The following is a 19512-nucleotide window of genomic DNA, read 5'->3' as shown; positions in this document are numbered from 1 at the left end:
TGTTACGCTCTGTTTGTGACACCCAGAGTGACACAGCCCCTTATTCCTAGTTAATTTATTTTTTGATTTTATGAAGCAAAGTTCTGTTTTTGAAAATAGTTCAGAATAGTTGGCAAAGCAGCAAAATTATCAAAAGACACCTTGCTGAAAAGTTGCTGTTCGATTTAGAAGATACTGGTCCTTTTTTGGGGTTTTCTTGTTATTTTTCTTTGATATATAAAGTCTTGGTCTTGTTTCGGTCTCGATACTCTCTAGTCTTTATAATGTCTTGGTCTCGCTTGGTGCGGACTTGACTACAACACTATTTCCAACCTTTGGCTCAGTGTGCACACAATGCATGGTGGGATATATTGCCAGGTTAGTGACTATTGGTTGTACACTAATTTCAACAATGCATCGTGGGATACACCGAGTGGACTACTTAGCAAATACCGACACCACTACAAAATGGCATAGCCCCTATAATGCACTATGTAGCGAGGTGAGCCACTGATGCACTAACGCCCCGTGTCTTTGCCCCCCCCACCTCAGACCTGTGCTCGGAGCTGCCGGAGCTGGAGATCGTGAGCCTGCTGTCGGAGGGTCAGCCCAGCTACACCCTCCGAGCCGACAGCGTGTTCGGGTACGACCACGACGACTGGCTGCACACCCCGCTGGTGCCGCGGGAGGTCGTCCTGGGCCTGACGCACGAGCAGATCGAAGAAACCCTCAAGTACTTCCGTGAGTACCTGATCGCTGTCACTGTGGAGATTAGATGGTGGAGGAGAGGGCTCAGTGTGACAAGGGGTTGGTGAGTTCTTCCTGTCATGGCTTTTAAAGTTTGATAGACACAGAATCTTTGGGGTCTTCGGTTGGCCTTTGTCACTCCCTTTATCAGTTATTCCCAGCCGACGTTGGACGTCATGACACAGATTGTCACCTGACTCTGGGACTTAAACACGGGACTGTGTGCGCTGCCGGTGCGGTTGAACCGTGGACTTTGTTCTGTGATCACGCCTTCGGTCTTTGCACAAAGTGTGACTGCGACAGGAGGTGTGGAGGTGGCCAGCAGGTGGATCTCAGCACGTCTACACCTGGCCAGTGATGGGACATATTAACAGGAAGTGCAGGGGGGGATGAGCGAGGGCTGATGTAATCAGGGGGTGGCGTGTTAAAAACATAACCAGGGAACAGAACCTGTTGTGTGTCATCTTAAAATCCTCAATAGAATTTTTTTTACCCTAAAGGGAAAATAGTTTAAAGGGGATCTGAATGTGTGTGTGTGTGTGTGTGTGTGTGTGTGTGTGTGTGTGTGTGTGTGTGTGTGTGTGTGTGTGTGTGTGTGTAGCTGCTGCAGCTGAGCCCCACAAACATATCAACAGTTGATTGAGGGTGCCAATATACCCTTCCTGATCCTCTCTCTCTCTCTCTCTCTCTCTCGGCTCCACATACCTACAATTCAGTCGCAGATGTCAAAGGTCACCAAGCTGATTAACCCGCCGTCACTTGGCGTCCCGAGTGTTATTTTCCGCTGGAGCTCCAGACGCCGTGTCCGTATCCGACACTGCGGCAGGTTCGCGCAGCTTTTCCGCGGTTCTGACGTGATGACGGACCGCAGCTGCGAGAGCTGCGCTTGCAGCTCCGCCTGCTTGTTTACGAGTCGGAGATAGTTTGACTCCGGTGGCGGAAAGTCAGCAAATCAAACGCAATAAGATTTCTGCAGGTTTGCTCTGCGATAAGGAGCAGCGTGAATGTTATCGGTCTTTTAATTCTCTGTATCTTATCACGCCGGGGCTCTTTATTAATGGGGAGCTTGTTAGTCACAGAGGTAACCTAGTTCTGAAGGAAAGCTGACTGGTCGGGTTTATTTGCACGTGTGTGTCGGCTGTGCTGTGTGTTTTTGTGGAAAGACTCGCCTGCCTGACCTGTGTGTGGACCTCGGTTTGCCCCTCTGTCCTCTGGTGGGCAGATGGCGGCTGATCTTATGTTTGTGCTCCGTTTCCATCTGTCCTTCGTCTGCACTCTAGTTTTTTTGTTTTTCTTTTACTCTGTCTGTATACTGCGCGGTTCCTAAAAATTCCCTCACATTGTAAAGCTCCCTATATTGATTTTTTTGGTTTTACAAAACGGTATGTTTAGCCCTCTGTTTCTAGCCTCCTGCCAAAAAACTTTTTTAAAGCATGGAAAGTTAGTCGAGAGCCTCGTGAATTGTGTTATTATCGCAGTTTGAAATATAATTAGACTGTCAAATGGTAACATTGGAGTCTCCACTGACTGAAGTTGAAGCAGGAACTACTTGGAAAATGTTTTTTTTTTTTTAGAATAAGACATGCAAGAAGGTTGTGGGTTCAATTCCAGGCCTGGGACCTTTCTGTGTGGAGTTTGCAAGTTCTCCCTGTGTCTGCTGGGTTCTCTCTGGGTTCTCCGGCTTCCTCCCACCGTCCCAAAAGGTGTCAAGTGAATTGGAAACTCTAAATTGTCCGCAGGTGTGTACGTGAGCGCGAATGGTTGCTTGTCTCGATGTGGCCTTGCGATGAACTGGTGACTTGTCCGGGGTGTCACCCTGCCTTTGCCCTATGACAGCTGGGAGAGGCTCCAGCAGACCCCCGAGACCCTGAGCTCGGGAAGAAGCGAGTATTGAAGATGGATGGATGGACATGAAATACGTAATAATAACATGGTTTTGATTGCAAAACAACAGTGAAACAGTTCATCAGCCATTCCATACACATTCTCAGATTATATATAGAGATAGATACAGCGATATGGATTTTATTTCTTAAAATGATTTATCTCTCTGTTTACAGCCCTCCTGCAAAAAACACTGCTTTGCTTTGAACTTCAAATGTTCTAAAGGCAAAACAAAAAGTAGACAGGGTAGTCTGAGGGGGGCGGAGCCATATCTGGCTGGGGAGCGCCCATGTGACATCACAAAGGGCTGCAAAATTTAGAAGGGAAAGCAGTGCGAGCATGGGAAGTAAAGGACAGTGACTGCGCTGTCACGCATGTGGAACCCATAAATCAACCAAGACGCGAAGCAGCACCGACCAAACCCTGTCCAGGAGGCTTTGTGTAGTTAGCGGCGAGACAAATAAATATGCAGACAAACAGGACCGATGTCGTCGTTAATTAGAATCAGTCGTCTGTCGCTGTTGCTCCAAACGATGCTTCGCGGAAATGTTTTGCTGGGCTATTATAGCGACACGCTGGCACGGCTCGCCCAACCGTCGGCACCCTGGCGGCGTGGCGAGTCGCCTCCCAGGGTGCGACCGACCACACAGGGAAGCATTTTTGCACCTATCCGCTTTCACATCAGATTTTCTTTTGTGCTTGCCGATTGTGTCCTCAGAGTCTGAGTCCGAGTCAGGCTTAAAGGCGAAACTCTGGCCCTGCCGCCGCCCACATGTGCACGTTTCCACAGATAAAATGGTTAATGGAAAGCTCTCATTGATTCTCCACATGAAAAATCAAAAAAAATATCACCAACTGGAATTTTTATGTGTTTGCCTGGCCACGACAGAGCGCCTCAGACTCCGCCCCTTTTTTATAACCTGTTTTCCATGGAAGCCCTTTACCTGAGTTGCTATTGAGCTATAATCTGTTAACCAGGTTAAAATGTAGCCAGAGAGATAGGCACTTACAGTTAATGGTTTTTATTTTTTTATTTTTTTTGGCGCAGGTACTGACGAGTGCTCGCAAAAAACCCCACCTCTGCAGCCAGTAATCAGATGTAGCAGCCAGCGAAACCCGCTGCGTGTCTGCCCATCCCTCGCGTGCATCAGTTGACCTGGAAAGTCTCTCCTTTCATTTGTGAAAAATTGATGAGGACGAGGTAAATATTTGATTGCCAGACGACCGGGCCCTGTCCCGTGTGATAGCTAGGAGGGGGACCGAGGGACAGATAGACGGATGGACGGATAGATAGACTGGAGGACGGGCCAGTGACCTGGCGTGGACATTCAGAGGTCACCACAGAGCTCGACCTCTATGGTGACCCCGGTGATTGTGATGTTTCTAAAACCGTGCTCGTTTGGGGCCCATAAGAGTTTCACTGTGGATAATATATTCTGATTTCTGTTTGTTTTGATTTCACTATTATTGTTAATTATTGTTATATTTTAGTTTCACTGGCAATAGGAGAGATCAGGCTTTAGTGTAGATTGGCTATTTATGTATTGCACACAGGCACTGGGGGCACCTACATCTGGGAGAGAGGGGGGGGGTCCTGATGCTACTTAAGTCACGGATCGCCTGTTGCAGAGCTAGCGCTGAGCTAATGCTGGTGTGTGCGTTATGTTGCAGGTGAGCAGAAGTGATAAACGTCACAAAGTGCTGTATAAATTGTTGTATTTGTGTCTGAAATTTAGAAAAACAACCAATGTTGCAGATTGATGATGCAGCCGTGCATGCAACTTCATTGATATGCGACAACGCATCAAAACAGCGATTGCGTTCGTAGCTGGAAATACAAACATTATTTTGAGTTTGTCACGTCTGAATGAAAAAATATTGTGCTTCGTTGTACGTTATGTGCAGGAAGCAAGACGTTCTCCAGTGTTGCTTTATCTTTTTTTAACCGAAGTAATTAGTCATTTATTACTTATGGAACAAAGTAGTAAATGAAGTAATTAGATTACTTTTTAAAGGAGTAATCAGTAAGCAGTAGTTGAACTACTTCTATGGAGTAATCCCAACAACACTGGTGTTATGTTGCAGATGTTGCAAGAAACAAAGTAAAGCAGTAAAAAGAAACCACACAGGCCCGTCTGGACCTTCTCATCCATCAGCTCTAAAAGAAGCTTTACAACATCTTTTTTTTTTATTATCAATCATTCATCTGCCAGTGTTGACTTTCACTGAGAGCTCAGCAGAAGGAAAAACTGCCACCGCCACCTCGTTCCCTGCTGCCAGTGATGTATTCAGAGCCCCCTGGTGAAGTGGGTGTGTCTCCGCCTGCACCAGTGTGCTGCAGCCCCTCCCTCGCCGCCGTGCCTCTGTGCGTCTGTGCGCAGGAGCAGCAGCCGCGGCAGCATCAGCAGCCATTGGCCCAAGACGGAACCTACCACCTTCATCCCTTCCACAGGGGGGTGCAGGGCTCACGCAGCATCCTTAGAGCAGCATCATCCTCGTCTTCCTCCGTCTCTGGATCGATTCCCGGGTCTCCCAGGTCCACATTTATGACCTCGTACGAGGGTCCAGTCTGTCAGCGATTGATTTTAAAGCTCCCGCTCAGCGCTGTCCTTTCTCCTTCACCCCTCCTCCTGCTCCTCCTCCACCCTGCCCATTATCTAACCCGGTAGTCCAGCGTGGCCAGGTGCACGCAGGCAGGCAGGCAGGCAGGCGGGCAGTGACGACAGATGGCTCGCAGGCTCGCAGGGATTATTACACACTGACAGGCAGGCAGCTCAGATCGCCCTGCACGCGCGCCAGAGCGCGTGTACACACCCACTCGGGGAGGGGAGTGCTTTTTTTTCTTCTTCTGCCTTATATTATTATCAACACACATGCGGACACAGACGCATGCAACCCAGGGCCGTAGAATGAAGGCAGAGATGCAGGCGGCTCGCCACAGCAGCGGCAGCGCCACTTAGGTTTCAGATCTCTGCGTTCTACCAGGCAAAGTCGGAACTTTCCCTCCGCTCGCCATGGAGGTGTGGAGCTCCTCGGCGTCCGAGGAGGACGAGGAGGACAAGAGCACGCTGGGCTTTGAAGGCAGCGGCGGCGGCGGTAGTAGCGCCGTGTCCGCGGTGAAGAAGAGGAAATGCCACAGCAGCAGCAGCAACAGCAGCAGCAACAACAACAACAACAACAACAAGGAGAGCCTGTGCAGAGAGGTGACGCAAGGTAGGAAACGGCTTGAAGGCGGTGGGTGGGAGACCGGTGGGCACAGACCCCAGACCCCAGACCCCAGGGAGAGAGAGGACGTTGGGGAAAAGTTGCATGTTCAGGCAGAGATTCTGCTCCGCCGGGGGGGGGGGGGGGGGACAGAAACGACTATCTGCAGCGCAGAGGTCTCGGTTATCCAAGTGCTCCAGTATCGCTGCCCTCTGCAGTGCAGGCTGGAAGTGACCAAAGGTGCGTCCCGCGCTGGTCGCAGCAGCCGACAAAAATACTGTTTTGTGCAGCTGAAGCTGCAAGTCCAGAGTTTTCTCAAGTTTCTGCTGAAAACCTGGACGCAGGGTGGTGGCAGAGTGCTGAAGGTCACGCAGCCTGCGGACGAACTGAGTGTGTGTGTACGTGCGTGTGGGTATGTGTATGTTTGTGGCTGCTGCAGGCGAGCCCCATAAACATATTAGCACTTTTGATGGTGCCAATATAACCTTGCGACGTTCCCTCTGCTCATGCTTTATTATGTTACATGAGCAAACGAAATGGAGACTGTTTATTTTTTTATTATTGACTGTTATCTTTATTATTTCTTAACGTTTGCGTCTCTCGTTATGGCCCGTCGAGTTTTGCAATCAAGGAGAACTGTTATGGTCTTTGAAGTGACCTGATTGTATACGTGACGCTGCTTTACAGCTGCGTCGTCGTCGTTGTTCCTGCGGGTCCCAGCGCAGGATGCGGACATGGTTAATGGTGCCACTGCCCCACTTTCAGCCCAGTGCTGCCACCGCTGTTGGTTTTGACAAACATCAGCCAAAAGAAAGATTGACGTTGAGAAAGATTGACGCGGAGAGACTTTAAGTTCAGAGGCCGAGATGCAATCAAAGTTAGATGTATATTTAAAAAAAAAAAAACATAACAGAGCTACTCTAGTGCATGATGGAGCAGAGGTTCTGCTTCATGAATCCTCTCCAGGGGTGCTTTGTCTAACGGGCCGGTGCAGCCGTCACCAGGACGTGCACTGCGACACGGGCTCTCATCCAGAGGACCATGACTCACCGAGCATTTTGGCTGCAGTAGAATTCATCATTTATTTTCTTTTTAAACAAACCACAAAAACCTTTGGTTTTTTTTGTTTTTTTAATTCTTGCGTGAATGAATGCAGGTGTGGATGCATCCCGACATATCCAAGTCATCTGAATGGGTCTTCCTAAATCATCAATTCATCAATTAATTCAATTTATTTGCTCTGAAGTTATTGACACACTCACACACACACACACACACACACACACACACACACACACACACACAAGCACTTGTGCAGGTTGCGCTCAGCCGCTGCTGTTCTTGTCCTCGGGAGAATAGAGATCAGCAGGGGATCAATGGGAGCTCATCTGCGTCTGTCTGATCCCCTCAACACAACAGACGTCATAAGTTTAGACCCGCCGCTCAGCCCTCAGCCGCCTGCAATTAGCTTACCTAGCCCCTCCCCCTCCACAACCCCGTCCCCTCTCCCCGAACCCTGAAACCCCCCCGGCTGGCTCGGCGCATCACTGGCCGTCAGGTCAACAGGAAATAGATCAGTTATTTCAGCCGCTGAGACTAAAGGGATTTGCGGTGCAGGTGCTTAGTAGAGGACGATGTCATCCTGAAGTGATGTTTAGCACGGGTTTTTGCAGCCTCCTGTAAAAACTCCAGGTTTAGCTGCCTACTAAAGAAAATTGATGCAATGTTTGACCTTAAGAAGTGGAGAAATGAAAGAAAAGAAAAAAAACGGGGAAAGGGGGGTTCTTACAGAGACGAACCAACAATGGAGAGTAGTGCCCTTTGTGACATCACATAGGGCGGGTATTTTGGCACATATTTCTAGTAAATTATGAAGTGGAAGAAGTGTTAGGAGCTCACTGCTGGTGAAGACAGTCTGACTAACACAAGAAGAAAATTTGGAAGGCGCTCATTTTTTTTTTTTCATTTGTTTTGCTTTTGCAGATGTCTTGTCCTAAGTTGTCCGTGTCCGTGAAGGTTTTGTCTTCTCCTCTCTGGCTGGCCGCCCGATGAGACGGTGAAGTGGCCCCTGTCACTCTGTGTTTCTAGGCCAAATTCAGGAGCCCCAATCTAATTCCATTACTGTGCAGCAACTCCCGTCCCTTTAGTCCCACTAAATCAGATTAACCGACTGATTTCGGCACCGCGGTGCGCCAACGTTGCTCACAGTGTTGTCCGTTTGCCCTGCCAAAGTTTGGACTCGTCCAACCGACCAACCTGTTAGCCAAAAGTTGAACGTTTCAGATTCGAGCAGCTGTTTACTTTTTGATTCTTACTCGACCTCCCTCAACCTCCTCTCCCCTTCTGTTTTAAAGCGTAGATTAATTATTATCCCATGATCACCTTGAGGTGTGTGTGTGTGTGTGTGTGTGTGTGTGTGTGTGTGTGTGTGTGTGTGTGTGTGTGTGTGTGTGTGTGTGTGTGTGTGTGTGTGTGTGTGTGTGTGTGTGTGTGTGAGCCCTTGAGGTGGGATCATCAACACTCTTTAGCTGTGATTGCCTTTGACTCAACCTGAGACAACAGACAGAGCGAGCGATGCACACACATGCTAACAGAGCGACTCGAGTCGAGTCCGCGGTGTGCTGTCACAGCTCAACCTCTGCCTCACCCCCCCTGCCGAGCTATATTGGTGTCCAGCGAGAACGAGGTCTTCATTAGCGTCTTAACCCGATCAGTGCTAAGAGGATCAGGAGCTGGCGGCCCACATGGAGATGTTGTGGTCTCTCAAGAGACCAGATCTGTTCCAGGAACCCATTCACAGAATCCTGGCGCATAGACAGACGGAGAGAGGAAGGTTGGATTTCATTTGATGAGTTGATTTGTTTCAAGTCGTGGCGCAGAAAATCTTCTGCAATGTGAATGAAGTTGAAACCTCGGTTTTCTGTCATTGAGGCTCAGGTTGAAGGTCTTTTTTTGTCATGTTGTAACAAGGTCTTAGGAGGGAGCCCAAATTGAGATTGTTGCTTTCATCATGGACGGATCTTTTTTTTCTTCTTCTTCTTAATTTTATGCATCTTCTACTTCTCACATATCTCCCTCCTCCAGTCTCCTTCCTTCGCTCTCCGTGTCAATGTTATTGTTACTTTTTTGCCAATCATTGAAATTACCATCACTGCTGCCTCAAGACATTTCATTATAATTACCGTGATTATAACTATTGCAATTACTGTAGTACCATTTAAATCTGAAGACATCATGTATCATAACATAATATGATGTCATAATAGAAATATAATCATTCTTACCACTACTACGTGCACGTACGCACACGTCTGTGTGTTTGATGTTTAGATGCAATTTGTCCGATACATGTTTCGAGCAATAAATATAAATAAATAAATAACCAAACAAATAAATAAATAAATAAATTCTAAAACTCCCTTCTGCTTTTCCTGACTGTGCCCCCCCACCCCCCATTCACAACCCCCCCAACAGTGCTGTGCTCAGAGAGAGTGGGCCAGGTCACCAAGACGTATCATGACATCAAGGCGGTCACCCACCTGCTGGAGGAGGTGAGAGGGAGGCGGATGAAAGGAGGCTACGTCATGTGTGCGTTTGTTGTCATTTTCCCAAAATTGACTGAATGTTTCGCTCCTTGGTCACGTCACGGCAGAAAGAGCGAGACCTGGAGCTGGCGGCCCGGATCGGCCAGTCGCTGCTCAAACAGAACCAGGAGCTGACAGCCCGCAACGAAATGCTGGACGAGCAGCTTGAAATCGCCAAGGAGGAGGTATAGCGGGAGGGCATGGCTGCCTGTTTCTGTGTTTGTGTTCAGAGCTCGAGTCTCACCTGTTGCCCCTCCGCCCCCCCACCCCCGTCCAGATCGCTCAGCTCCGCCACGAGCTGTCCATGCGAGACGACCTGCTCCAGTTCTACGCCAGCACCGAGGAGATCGAGAACGCAGAGTCGCATTCCCAGTGAGTGGAGACCAGCACCAGCAGCAGCTGGAGATGGTTATTAGAAAAATTGGGGAAAATGTTTTGCCCCCCCCCCCAGCACCTCCAGCTAACCCTAACCCTAAGCCCGTTCCGTTGCAGAATAAAGAGGAATGAATCGTGCAGCTCTCTCAGCAACTTCGTCCACTACGACTTCCTGCAGCAGAAGCTGAAGAGTTTGGAGGACGACAACCGCAAACTGCGGTTAGAGGTGAGCCAAAGTGGTCGTAATGTCACACACTGGTCTCACAACTAGTGTCAAACACACTAGTATCACAAACAATTTACAGATGGTTTTTGGTGTCACATCTGTTTTGGATATTCTCCATGTTTGACGCTGTCTTCCAAAAGACCAAATTTCCCCGCTGTGGGATCAATAAAGGTTTTCTATTCAAAATGCTGATCTACAGTTTTATTCCAGGGCTGTTTAACTTCAGTTGAATTAAAGTTACAGAGAGAGAGGGTTTTTTTTCTAAAGAAAGATTTTTTTCCCCCACTCACGCTTCAAGGTCACTGACCGGCTAGAGACACAAATTGTTGTTAGAAGGAACTGGTAAAGTGAATTTTGCCTCTTGCAGGACCTTTGAAAGAAAAAAAGAAAGAAAAGAAAATCGAGAAAACTTTGCCACACTCAGATTTTGTCCCCGGCGTGTCTGCAGGCCAACGAGCTGACCACTGAGACAAGCAACTACGAGGAGCAGGAGCAGGAGCTGATGATGGTCTGCGTGGAAGAGCTTAGTGAGTGGCCGCCCCTCCTTCCAGCCAGTAGAGTGGAGCTCTTGCACTGAAGGAGGCGCTGACGGGACTGTGTGTGTGTGTGTGTCTCAGCCTCAGTCAATAAGCAGGTGGTGGACCTGTCGGACGAGCTGGCCAGGAAGGTGGAGGACACGCTGAGACAGCAGGAGGAGATCAGCTCGCTGCTGGCTCAGATCGTCGACCTGCAGGCTCGCTGCAAAGGGGTGAGCAGCTCGCTCCTCCTCTGCACCACGTTTAAAAAATGAATGAATAAATAAATAAATAAATAAATAAATAATCTCACCAATGCGTTTATCTTTCTTGTTGTGGTGTGTCTCTGCAGCTCACGCATGAGAACGAGGAGCTGAACCAAACGCTGAGCACCTCCCGGGAGGGTCAGACCAAGCTGAAAGCAGAGGCAAGAAAACACTCAGCTCAGCTCTCCGTGTGGTTGCAGTCCAGTTATAAAGCCAGGAAGACAGAATAGGATTTTCAAAAACTGCAAACTGTTGCTCATTTGAAGGGCCCACCAATTTTTTTTCCCTACTCAATTGTTGAAATTCAGCTTGTAAACGAAGATGCGCCAATAAATCTTCACCAGTGTTCCTGTAGACACTAAATTTGACTATTTGGCAACCTGAATCAAATTAGACAATTTATTGTGCTGGAAGCTCCTGAGCCAATAAACAGTACTAGGTGCTCTCTGACTGGGTTGTCACAATAATATTCAGGTTCAGGATCAGTTAATCCGGATAACTGTCCAGATTTAACTTTGAGCAGTGACATAAATGACTTGATGATTTTCTCTGATGATTTTCTTACTGGTGTCGCCCCCTGTCTGCAGCTCAAGGACCTGCAGGACAAGTACTCTGAGTGCGAGGACATGCTGCACGAGGCGCGCGAGGACATCAAGAACCTGCGGAACAAGAGCCTCCCCAACAGCACGGTGCAGCGCTACACGGCCCTGGCCTCCGTCCTGCCCATGGACTCGCTGGCCGCCGAGATCGAGGGAACCTTCCGCAAAGGCCTGGACACTCCGCCCACCTCCGAGTACAAGTGAGTGCGTGCTCGAGTGAAAAAGCTCATCCGCATGCTTCCCTCGGCATTGAAAGTAATATGTATGCATGTACGTATAATTACAGTATGTGAAAGGTTAGTCAATCTTCTTCACTCGGGTATCAGTCCTTCAGCTGACAGTGACTCATCATTGCTCGGCCTCTGTAATTCCTCCTGGCGGGCCTTTTCTCACGCTGTTGATCCGGTTTTAACAGTTCACATCAGTGTTTTGAGGAAGGGACGCTGAACTGAACGGGATCCACGTTGGCTGTGTCCTCAAAAGAGAAGTTTGAATGTTTAAATTCCTTTAGTTTAAATAAACAAAAGAAACAAAGTTAAAAGCAAAGGAAAGCTGTGGTGAATATGGCCCTACGAAAAACACACACACAGTGTAAATGCATTAAAAAAAAAAAAACTGCTTGAAGTGGGATGAACAAACTGTGAGGCCTTTCAAATTCTTCTTACAATTTTATCCTCAAATCTGATGTTTTATCTGCTTTTCCTTCAAACAACCAGTTCAGTCTGACTCCCCAATACTTTCTTACCGTCACTATGCAACCACAACAACATTCTGAGAACTCTCCTGGATGACAAACAGAATGAAAAGAATAGAAATATACATGCATGTTTTTTTTGCAATAGAAATATAGCACACAGAAAGATGTCAGAAGAGGTGTAACCTGCTTGTGTGTGTGTGTGTGTGTGTGTGTGTGTGTGTGTGTGTGTGTGTGTGTGTGTGTGTGCTGTCTCTCGCGGCAGGAACCACCCGTGGCGTGTCTTTGAAACGGTGAAGGTGGCCAACAAGTCCGTGAGGCAGCGCTCCCGCTGCCACTCGCCGGGCCTGCCGGGCTCCAGCCCCGTGTCGGCCCTCTCCAGCTGCAACAGCACCCCGCGCACCAGCTTCTACGGCTCTGACAACGCCAGTGTCACCCTGGAAGACAAGCCTGGCGCCAGCAGTGCCCAGAGGGGGGAGAGCAGGTGTGTGTCTGGGTGTCCCTCATGCTCCCCACATGCCCACTGATTTTTATTTATTTTTTTTGATAAAGCTTTTTTGTCCACCCCAGTTTTTGTTTGTTGCACTGTTGTCCTCCTCACTGGATGCAGCGTACAAGCTTGCAGTGTAAACAAAAAAAAAAATTGAAAAATCCACCTAAATACTAATTTGAAGGGTGGCTTTTCTGATTCTGAGTGGAAATATTAGTGCACTATCAGGGACTGAATTTTTGGGTTTGATGTAGGAGAAACACAATATGTAAAAGCTGTTGAAGGTTGAAGCGCGTCATAGTAGAGGTCACATTATCTGACATTTATTAATTTATTTTTATTAATCTATTTTTTTGACAGGGACAATAAATTCCAACATAGATACAAGCTGGCAGCTGTTGTGATGCATATCAAGTTGATAGCTAATAGAGCTAATGCTAATTCTCAACTCCAGTCCCTGGTTGGGCTTTTCTACAGCATTGCAGTACAATAAAATATCCACCAATTATAAAGACCTTAACATACATACATTATTTTTCCTATGCCTGACCTGAGTGCAGCAGCATCATGAGGTCAATGAACTAAAAACTCCTCAGAGAGCCAGAAAATATAGTTTGTTTATGACCTCCTGCAAAAGCACAAAAAAAAGCACATTTTTGTCTCTGAGTTTTTGAAAAGCGAAACACTGGCAGGTCAGTTGACTGACGTCCACTGTGTTTGAACCCGGCAGCCCCAACGGACCGAAGCGCCTGGGCCAGCCGGGCACGCCGGGCGGCCAGGACCTGGAGGCGGCGCTGCGCTGCCTGTCGGCCCGCCAGCAGAGCCACTCCTCCGACCGGCCCTTCTTCGACGTGGAGCGCGAGCGCAAGCTGCACGCCTTGGCCTCGTCCACGTGCGACGAGGGCGAGGGCTCCAGCGGCTTCCTCACCCCCAACGACAGCCTGACCTCCAGCCCGGCCGCCTCCACCGGCACCAACTACTCCAACGGCAGCTCGCGCCACTCCTGCGGCTCCTCGGGAGGATCCAGGTCCTACCTGCCCGACCGCCTGCAGATCGTCAAGCCACTGGAAGGTAAGCGACTTCCTGTCCAGTCGTTACGGCCATGAGGCTGCGTCGCTGGTGAAGATTCAGGCAGAAACGAACCGACAACCTGAAAAAGAAAAAAAGGCTGACGGTCTTGTTGAGCGGCAGCCAAGATTCTGTTGCACAACACTGCAATTAACACTGGCAAACACGAAGGCACCTGCTCTTCGTCTTTAGACGGAGAAATGTTAAAAAACAAAAAAACAAAAAAACAAAAAGTGCTTCTGTTTGTCCAACTTTTAATGGAACATGAGCAGAGGAAGCTGGGTCAGTAAACTGGAGCTAATGACATAAGCAACAGCAGCAGCAACACTTACTCCTTCACTCTGGTTGTTCTGAACTTTTAAAGGACTGATTTTCAGATCCTAATTCTTTTTGCATGTTTGGAATGGGCCATAGTACCATCTCTCTCTCTCTCTCTCTCTCGCTCTCGCTCTCTCTCTCTCTCTCTCTCTCTCTCTCTCTCTCTCTCTCTCTCTCGCTCTCGCTCTCGCTCTCTTTCTCTCTCTCTCTCTCTCTCTCTCTCTCTCTCTCTCTCGCTCTCTTTCTCTCTCTCGCTCTCACTCTCTTTCTCTCTCTCTCTCTCTTTCTTTCTCTCCCTCTCTCTCTGTCTCTCTCTCTCTGTCACTCTCTCACTCCTAACCAGGATCGGTGACGCTGCACCAGTGGCAGCAGTTGGCCAAACCCAACCTTGGGGGCATCCTGCATCCTCGGCCAGGGGTCCTGACGAAGGACTTCAGGGAGCTGGAGGTGGACTTCCAGCACGTGTACAGTCTGAATGACCTGGAGGAGGACGAGCCCGACCTGTCGCACCTCCCCGGGGCTCATGGCATGGGTGAGACTCTCATCTCCACCCTTCTAAAAAATGACTCCTGCGTTTCACCTGCTTGGTCCCACCCCGACGCTGTCGTGCGGGAGGTTTTATCTGCTATTTAGATCATTTCTAGTCGCCCTTACGTGTAGCTTAATGAGCCTTCTCTCCCCTCCCCGCCACCCGCCATCAACCTCACAGCCTCTCCATCCGGCCAGAACCTCCCTCACACCTCCCCGACTCACACCATCACCACCTGCCAGGTCCTCCAACCCTCCCCTCTCATCCCCTCCTTCTCCACTAGGTAAGAGTGTTCACGTCTTCGCTGTGTGCAGCTTTAACGCAGGAACGACTCCGAGCCCGCTGCCTTTGCTGTTGTGTGTACGTGTGCCTTAAAGGGCCGGCGTGAGAAATTTTAAAGGATCTGCTGACGTGGAATGAAATGATTAAAAACCAACAAGTCCCAGGTTCAATAACGATGATACGTGGTGCAAATAATAAGCATTAATGTTTCAAGAGCCGGTGCATTTGCATCATCAGAAGGCGGGAAATGCTGCATCGCCGTGTTTCTACTGTAGGTTTTATGACATCACAGCAGACACAAAAAAAATGTGAGACTAACTGGGACGTTGGGGAAAATGTAACTGCAAAATGCTGCCTCGCCATCAGATGCTGCTAAATCTCACACGCTGGGCCTTTAACATGTTTCATTTTCAACCCTGCCACTGAGAAAAATCTTGCACGTACATTAACCCAAACTTTTTTTTTATTTAAGTACTTTTTTTGCAGGTTTTCTTTTTTCGTGAAATGCAATCAATGCGTTCAGTCCACCTGCACCTCAACATGTTTCCTTCATTGCAGGAAACGCCTGTCCAGGTTCTTCCTGCAACTCTAAAAGGAGCCTTCGGGCTAAAGTAAGAGTTGATAGTTTGGAACTTTAACATCAATTTAAACACACAGCATGGAGACGAGTGCACGCGTTTTAACTCCACACCGAGCCTTGGGGGTTTTGAGAAGCTTCTCACTGTCGGAGGAGCCACAGGGCGACTTGGCCTCGGCCCTCTGAGGTCGCAATTAGCTGAAAACGGCTTCTCGGTTCGTGTCATGGTTTTGGTGGCCGGCCAAGTGGCAGCGCTGGGTTTGGACAGAAACCTGATATAACTTGCATCATTTCAATCTGGATGTTTTGGATGTGTGCGCTCAGGCGGCTACACACCTTCCACTCCCACTAACTGCAAATGTCATTGTTGGAAATTTACTGCGTCTGCTCCAACTCGTCAGTTCTTCTCACGGCATAATTTGACTGTGATACATTTGACCTTTCAGCAAACCACAGCATCGTCTTCACCGCTCTAACCACTCTAACCTCCACTTCTCCACCAGCTTACTGTCAGCTAACCGTCACTGTTGCCTGCCCGCCAACTCCCCCACCACCCCCATCAAAACCTTAACATTTTGCTTTTGGAATCTGCTGGCTTGGTTTGATGCTAAGGTCATTCCCCCACCTCTGTCTTTGCAGCCTTTACCCTTTCGGCCTGCCACCTTGTCGGAACTGTGAGCTCTTGAACGCCTCGTCGCCGCTTCAGCAGCACTACTTGGGAAGGCGGAGAAGCTGGACCGGCGCCACCACAAACACAACCACCACCTCATCACTGGGACTCCTGCAGCTGCTGCAGCAGCGCGGCATCTCCGCCTCACTCCACCCCCAACCCAGTGTGCAGCAACAGCAGCAGCAGCACGGCGCGGCTGAAGGTGACGACGGAAGCCGAGAGGGACGACGGAGTGTCTTCAGTCTGAACCTAGTGGAGAAGCTTCAGAGTCTGGGGTTACACCGGGTGGCGGCCTGGGGGATGATGGGCCGCAAGTGACGGGCCACCAGAGAGGAAGTGGGGCGGCCGCACTCGTCTGCCGCGCATTGCAGTGACTCTTGCCACGCGACTCCCCCTGCTGTGCACATCAGGTGCAAGGCGGAAAAAAAAGACGCAGAATGCGATAGAGCCATACTTTAGCGTTAGCTTGTCTGTGGTGTTACAGATGCAATTCTTTTCTATTAATCAATGTACGATAGCACTGATTCTGTACGTTCGTGTGTGTGTGTGTGTGTGTGTGTGTGTGTGTGTGTGTGTGTGTGTGTGTGTGTGTGTGTGTGTGCGTGTGTGCGTGTGTGTGTGCGTGTGTGTGAGAACTTCATCTCAGGACTGTCTCCTGATCACCACTTGGTTTGAGTGCCACCTGCAGCAACCTCTCATGGCACACCATCCAAAAAACACAACCAAATTTTTCTGCTGTGTTTCCTGGTTCTGCTCCAGTGCATTTTCACTCCCCTTCGCACACACCTTTCACTTGAAGACACAGTGATTCCACTCTAAGTAGAGTTAAAAGCCTCAGAGTGCCACGATGACCATGGCAACGACGCCCTGGCACGGAAGAGTTCTGTAAACGCACCCTGGTCTTCCTGCGCCTTCGCTGCCAAGAAGAAAATCACAAGTCATGCAAGCGATGTTGTTCGATACCGTGACTGAAACACTGCAGGTGTTGATGCTGGAGCTGACCTCACACTGGGAGGTAAAACTGACAATGACTGAACAGAAGAATAATCATGATAGTGTTGGTCCTTTGTAGCTCTTCACCTGCTTTAAGCAGCAGTTAGTAAAAGTCTCATGGGCGAATCTGAACTTCTCATCAAAAGCAAATCCTGACTGCCAGCTTGCATCCAACCAATGAACCAGTGTCTGTATATACTGTTCTGTGATGACTGAAATATTTTTTTGGTTTGTTTCGTTTTGTTTTTGCACAAGTCTGCTGTATTCCATGTTCATTGGGTGACTTTTCAAATTGCCAGGATGTGAAGTGAACCTTCTTAGGAGGTTTTCGGAGGATACTTTTATTTATAGTTGTGTAGAAGAGTCGTAATTCCGAACTATCTGCTGTAGCAAAAAGGCATAGGATACTGTGGAAACAGAAGGGAAGTGATCCAAAAACGCAGGTTTTAATCATATTTGTTCCGGCTGAGATCAACCAAACCATTATTTTTTGTCTCTGCACTACGGTTTGCTCTGCTCTGTCTGAACATCATCAATTATATTTATGTCAGTGCGTCTGTCAATAAAACATTTGCATTTCTATCCAGAACAGTTATCGCAACCTTTTTTTTGTTGTTGTGTATTTACACCTCCACCAAGTCATTGTTGTGTTTTTGTTGTCTGGAAGATGACAAATTTATTAGACATCTGATCTTCTTGGATCCGACAAGTTTCTACTGAAGCCTGGATTCCAACCACAGCTGGACCTTCTTGTACATATTTTCAGTCTTAAAATTAAATTTCACCAAAAAAAAAAAAAAAAAATGCCTGAAATTCCAATTCATGGAAAATTTGCCTCTCAGCTCCAACCTGCAATCTTGGTCTTGTTTTTTTTTAAGTTCTACATTGCTGCAATAAAGCTCACACACTTTAATGAACACAAACTCTGATAAGTCTGCACGTCAGTTTATTTATAAAGATTCAGCAAGAAACAATAACCAATAATTTTGTAGAAAAAAAATAAATCTGAACAAAAAAACTAAACAAAACCACAGCAATAAAAAGATTGAATCATGAGTTGTTGCAGCCGCCGCCAATTTTTGTGTCTCACTCCGCGTTTCGGCGCCCAAAGTCCAACCAGCCCTGGTAGTCCCGATCAGCCATGCAGTCTGAGTTCATAATCTCTGCGCACAAAGCATTTCAACATGTACTTTAGGTACGTAAAAAGAAATTCTGCCAAATTGGGAGTGGCGAGGAGGAAGACACAGACATAATGACAGGAATCCTGGCTCTGGGCCCGTTTACACAGAAATCAAAGTTTTTCCAATGAAAAATGGAGCAATTAGCACCAACCTTTAACACGCCTTCAACTGGCTTAGCATACCTGAGATGGCTTGCATGATTTGCTTGGTGACAATCTCTCGCTCTTCGTCAGAGAGGTGCGCCCGTCGCTCTGCACGGGTGGCAAGAGGTGCCCGAGGTGCCGGCGGCTCGCCGATGCTCGGCGCCCTCCGCCTGCTGGCCAGGAGCCGCTGCAGCGCCTCAGAGTCGCCGGCCTCCCCGGAAGGAGAGGAAGAAGCTGCGCTGGACACCAGCAGCACGAGCAGCATTGCAAACATCACGATGACCTTCCCAGACATGACTGAGCGCGAGAGAAGAAGAAGAGGACAAAAAAAAACACATCACAGTTGTGTCGACATGAAAACACATGATACAGACAGAATAAGAGGGATTACCTGATGTGTGTGTGAGAGTTTGTGTGGGTGTGTGTGTGTGAAGGCAGCAACGTCCGATGGTTGTGGTGCACCGTGAGCAGGTCCTCTGGATCCTTTTATACCTGAAGTTTGGCTGCGGTGATGCAGCCTGAAATTGAAGGCAAATAACAACCATTGATTGGTTGACGGAGGTGTCGGCAGGACGTGGAAGCAACGGGACGATAGATTTTACAAAGCCACCGCCGTCTTTTCTCACCTGGAACGGAGCGATAAGGCTAAAAGGAATCAATGTGTTTACATGACAGATCCAACAGAGTCGCGGGCCACTAAAGGTCGGGCGCAGGGAAGAGGTCAGCGGGCTTCCTGCTATTGGACGTAGTGACCGAGCAGGGCCGTCCATTAACGGCCCTGCGCTATCAGCCACTGTTTATCCTGCACGAGGCGGAGTGACAGAGTGAGTGAGTTTATTCACACCCGGCGGCGTGTTGCTGGTCCTCCACAAAGTCAACAAAGATCAAAAATAAATCTAAACAACCACACTCACTGACTCACCGCTATAACAAGCCTGAATGACACAACACTCAGCTCAGTGGCCTCAGCGGCAGAGCGTCCTGACACCCGGAGGTGTGGGATCGAACCACTACTGGGCCCAACCAGATACTACCAAGCCCTACTGGGCCCTACCCAGTCCTACCAGGTCCTACTGATCCCTACAAGGTCCTACTGGGCCCTACCAGGCCATACTGGGTCCTACCGGTTCCTACTAGGCCCTACTGGGCTCTACTGGGTCCTACTAGGTCCTGCCAGGTCCTACTCGA

The 19512-nt window shown here is 48.6% G+C and overlaps 2 protein-coding genes across 4 annotated transcripts; one reads left to right on the top strand and one right to left on the bottom strand.

The window, feature by feature from the left end:
- The first annotated feature begins 5470 nt into the window (after window positions 1-5470).
- hap1 (huntingtin associated protein 1) lies at window positions 5471-17589 on the top strand. Of its 3 annotated transcripts, none has more exons than XM_076038846.1 (14): window positions 5471-5823; window positions 9289-9365; window positions 9467-9583; window positions 9676-9770; window positions 9891-9999; window positions 10448-10526; window positions 10617-10747; window positions 10867-10941; window positions 11368-11579; window positions 12339-12557; window positions 13294-13634; window positions 14293-14481; window positions 14659-14761; window positions 15977-17589. In XM_076038846.1, the coding sequence occupies exons 1-14, from the start codon at window positions 5625-5627 to the stop codon at window positions 16323-16325; spliced, it is 2295 nt and encodes a 764-aa protein (XP_075894961.1). In that variant the 5' UTR covers window positions 5471-5624; the 3' UTR covers window positions 16326-17589. The 3 variants fall into 3 exon arrangements, with proteins under 3 accessions (XP_075894961.1, XP_075894959.1, XP_075894960.1); XM_076038844.1 differs by lacking the exon at window positions 14659-14761 and adding an exon at window positions 15319-15371 and having other exon boundaries at window positions 5472-5823; window positions 15977-16153; XM_076038845.1 differs by lacking the exon at window positions 14659-14761 and having other exon boundaries at window positions 5472-5823; window positions 15977-16166.
- On the bottom strand, window positions 17590-18621 carry LOC142896913 (uncharacterized). The gene is made up of 2 exons (XM_076038851.1): window positions 18364-18621; window positions 17590-18163 (listed from the first exon to the last, which is right to left on the bottom strand). Exons 1-2 carry the CDS (start codon window positions 18617-18619, stop codon window positions 18087-18089), a joined length of 333 nt encoding a protein of 110 aa, XP_075894966.1. The 5' UTR covers window positions 18620-18621; the 3' UTR covers window positions 17590-18086.
- Window positions 18622-19512: the final 891 nt, after the last annotated feature.

The sequence above is a fragment of the Nelusetta ayraudi genome, unplaced genomic scaffold (genome assembly GCF_046127955.1).
Source record: "Nelusetta ayraudi isolate G7.1 ecotype Tasmania unplaced genomic scaffold, CSIRO-AGI_Nayr_v1 ptg000004l, whole genome shotgun sequence".
Taxonomy (NCBI): Eukaryota; Metazoa; Chordata; class Actinopteri; order Tetraodontiformes; family Monacanthidae; genus Nelusetta; species Nelusetta ayraudi.
Note: the sequence above shows the minus strand (reverse complement) of the source record. Positions and strands in the feature narration are given on the sequence as shown.